The sequence below is a fragment of the Rutidosis leptorrhynchoides genome, chromosome 4, assembly GCF_046630445.1.
Source record: "Rutidosis leptorrhynchoides isolate AG116_Rl617_1_P2 chromosome 4, CSIRO_AGI_Rlap_v1, whole genome shotgun sequence".
Classification (NCBI taxonomy): Eukaryota; Viridiplantae; Streptophyta; class Magnoliopsida; order Asterales; family Asteraceae; genus Rutidosis; species Rutidosis leptorrhynchoides.
In genome coordinates this window covers 121,770,371-121,773,623 of record NC_092336.1, presented here as the reverse complement: position 1 = coordinate 121,773,623, position 3,253 = coordinate 121,770,371, and the positions used below count along the sequence as shown (strand labels likewise).

The 3,253-nt window shown below is 33.5% G+C and overlaps 1 protein-coding gene across 1 annotated transcript; it reads left to right on the top strand.

Moving 5' to 3' along the window:
- Positions 1-474: 474 nt before the first annotated feature.
- Positions 475-1,939, top strand: LOC139844629 (U-box domain-containing protein 21-like). Its single transcript, XM_071834863.1, has one exon. It carries the CDS (start codon positions 559-561, stop codon positions 1,894-1,896), a length of 1,338 nt encoding a protein of 445 aa, XP_071690964.1. The 5' UTR covers positions 475-558; the 3' UTR covers positions 1,897-1,939.
- Positions 1,940-3,253: the final 1,314 nt, after the last annotated feature.

Sequence of the window (3,253 nt, the reverse complement as noted above, 5' to 3'; positions counted from 1 at the left end):
AAATCATTACTCTTTTTTAAAGTATTTTTTGTTAGTTCAAACGTTAATTAGTGGTTTAGATAGTCTTTTGATTCTCATAGTTCTCGATCCCTTTTATTATTTTGTATAAATATATAATGCACACCGACCTTTTCGAAGACCTTCAACCGTTGACTGCTCCTTTCCTTCAAACCTTTAACAATACGGATGAGTACTACTCTTTCAAACTTTCTTAATGGTCAACATTCAACTTTCAGCTTCCCTCATATCTGGTCTATACATATAATTTAATTCTATCTACGTAATATGTATACGTATACTTTCTTGATTTATCTCATTCTTTTTCAACAAAAGTTCTATTTTAATGATTAAGACAACTTTTCAAACCTTAAAACCCGCGTTTGCATGTCTCTTTGTATATTTATACCATTACACCAACTTTAGATATTCATAATTTATACATTCTTCATTTGTTAAACAAGATAAACAAAAACTCAACCCAACTTATTTTCTTTCCACTAAAGATCAAATCTTTTGAAGTGTGTTGGATTCTTGGCTGAAAACTAACAACACCCAATAATGATATCAGCTTATAGAAACCGTAGAACATCAACAAAAGTTAACAAGATCAAGAAAGTAATGGATGTGGTGGTTGATCAGGTGACTGTACCAGAGCATTTTCGATGCCCGATATCGCTTGAATTGATGAAAGATCCGGTGATTTTATCGACCGGAATAACATACGATAGAGAAAGTATTGAGAAATGGATATATGAAGACGGAAAGCACACATGTCCGGTCACTGGTGTAGTATTGACTAGTCTTGAACCTGTACCTAACCATACTATTAGAAGAATGATCCAAGATTGGTGTGTAGAGAATAAGTCATATGGGTTTGACCGTATCCCGACCCCTCGCGCCCCAGCTAGCTCGTATCAAGTGGCCGAAATCCTATCCAAGATCGTTGCAATGACGGCTAAGAGAAACGGAGAAGGAGTTACGGAGTTAGTTGTAAAGATTAAAAGTTTAGAAAAGGAAAGTGAGAAAAATATGAGATGTATTGTTTCAAATGGGTCAACTCGAATATTATTTGAGACATTTGATGCGTTTTCTGATGAGAATCAAGAAAACGCCTCAGTTTTGGAAGAAATATTGTCTGGTTTAACCCTAATTCTTCCATTTGATCACAATACCGAGTCTGGACTAGGGTCAAATCAATCTTTACGTACCATTGTAAAGATATTAAAGGTTGGAACTTTATTGGGACGTAGGAATGCGGTTTTGGTACTTAAAGAAATCATGTCATCAAATCAAACAAAACTAAACGAATTCACAAAGATTGAAGGAAGTATCGAAGCTTTAGCAAAACTCGTCTTGGAGCCGATTGATAATACCACAACCAATGCTTCATTGTTAGCCATTTACCATTTGGTTACTCCCTCAACTTCTGTTAATCAAAAGGAAGCCATAATTACGACATTTCTTGAAATAGGCTTAACCGAAATGCTCATAGAATTGCTTGTAGATTGCACAAGAAGCGTATGCGAAAAGGCGCTAGGTGTACTTGAAGGTCTTTGCACCATTAATCAAGGACTTGAAAAGGCTTATAATAACGTGTTAACAATCCCTGTAGTCGTGAAGAAACTATTGCGTGTTTCGGATATTGCTACCGAGTTTTCGGTTTCGATTCTTTGGATACTAAGTAAGTATGAGAAAAGCATTGGAGAAGAGGAAAATGTGGCAATTGAAGCACTTCAAGTAGGTGCATTTCAGAAGCTTTTGTTGTTGTTGCAAGTTGGCTCTTCTTTGAAAACTAAGGAAAAGGCTGGTGATTTGTTAAAAGGGTTGAATTTGCATAGAGGAAATGTTGAGTGTATTGAATCTATGGATTTCAAGAACCTCAAGAGGCCAGTTTGATAATGATAGTTTTAGCTAGGGACATAGTTTAGTTATTTGTATAGTTAACAAAACTCATATATATATATATATATATATATATATATATATATATATATATATATATATATATATATATATATATATATATATATATATATATATATATATATATATATATATATATATGAGTTGTAATCACTTGCATTCATAAATTTGCTTGAAAATAAAGGGACCAATGAGAACGCGAAATGTGACGCGAAAATCACATGTGATTGGAAAAAAAAAAATTCGAAAAAAAAATTTTTTCGAATTTTTTTTTTTTTTAAAATCATATGTAATTATGCATGTCAATCACATGTGATTATGCATGGCAAATCCAATCTGTGATTGAACAAATCAATCACATGTGATTGTGCAGGTAAATCACATGTGATTGTAAAAAAAAAATTAAAAAATTTTAAAAAAAAAAATTCGAAAAAAAATAAAAAACAAATTTCGAAAACAAATTTTTGAATTTTTTTTCAATCACATGTGATTTTCGCGAAACATGTCGCGCTCTCATTGGTTCCTTGGATCTCAACTTAATTTATGGACTCAAATGAATATTCCTCACATATATATTCTTATTCCCAATGTTTCTAATTAGTGTAAATGATCCTGCATTCTGATTGGCCCATGTGGGCGCTGACTGGCCCATGTGGACGGTAAACTGTATAAACCGCATTAAAGCCCGACCCGTAATTTAATACTTGAGAAATTGCATCCATCATTGTCGTGTTTTTTTTCTTCTAAGAGGATGAATCATGTGTATTATTATGATAAGAGTACATTATATACAGTTTACGTAGGGCAAATAAAGGAAAGATGCACACGATATACAGAATATCTTTATAACAAAATAGATTTAACTAACTAATCTTATCAATATCTTTATCATGCCCCCTCAAGATGAACGATCGAAAGGTAAGGTCAATCTTGGATATGAACAAATCAAACTTGGCCCGAGGTAGAGACTAGGTGAGAGGGTCTGCAAGTTGATCATCCGAAGCAACATGAGTAGCACAAAGAGCACCAATTTGAACTTTTTCATGAATAAATTCGTAGTCTAAAGCAAGGTGTTTCAATTTTGAGTGAAAAATGGAATTAACACTTAATAACGTAGCCTCAAGATTATCACAATAGATAACAGGTTGTGTAGGAGAAGAAACACCCATATTACTACGAAGATTGCACATCCACACGATTTCAACAGTTGTGAAAGAAACAACCTTTTATTCAGCCTCCGTTGAAGATTGAGAAACAAACCGCTACTTTTTAGAACTCCAGGACATAGGAGTCTTACCAAAAAATATAACATGACCCATGGTGGAGTGAA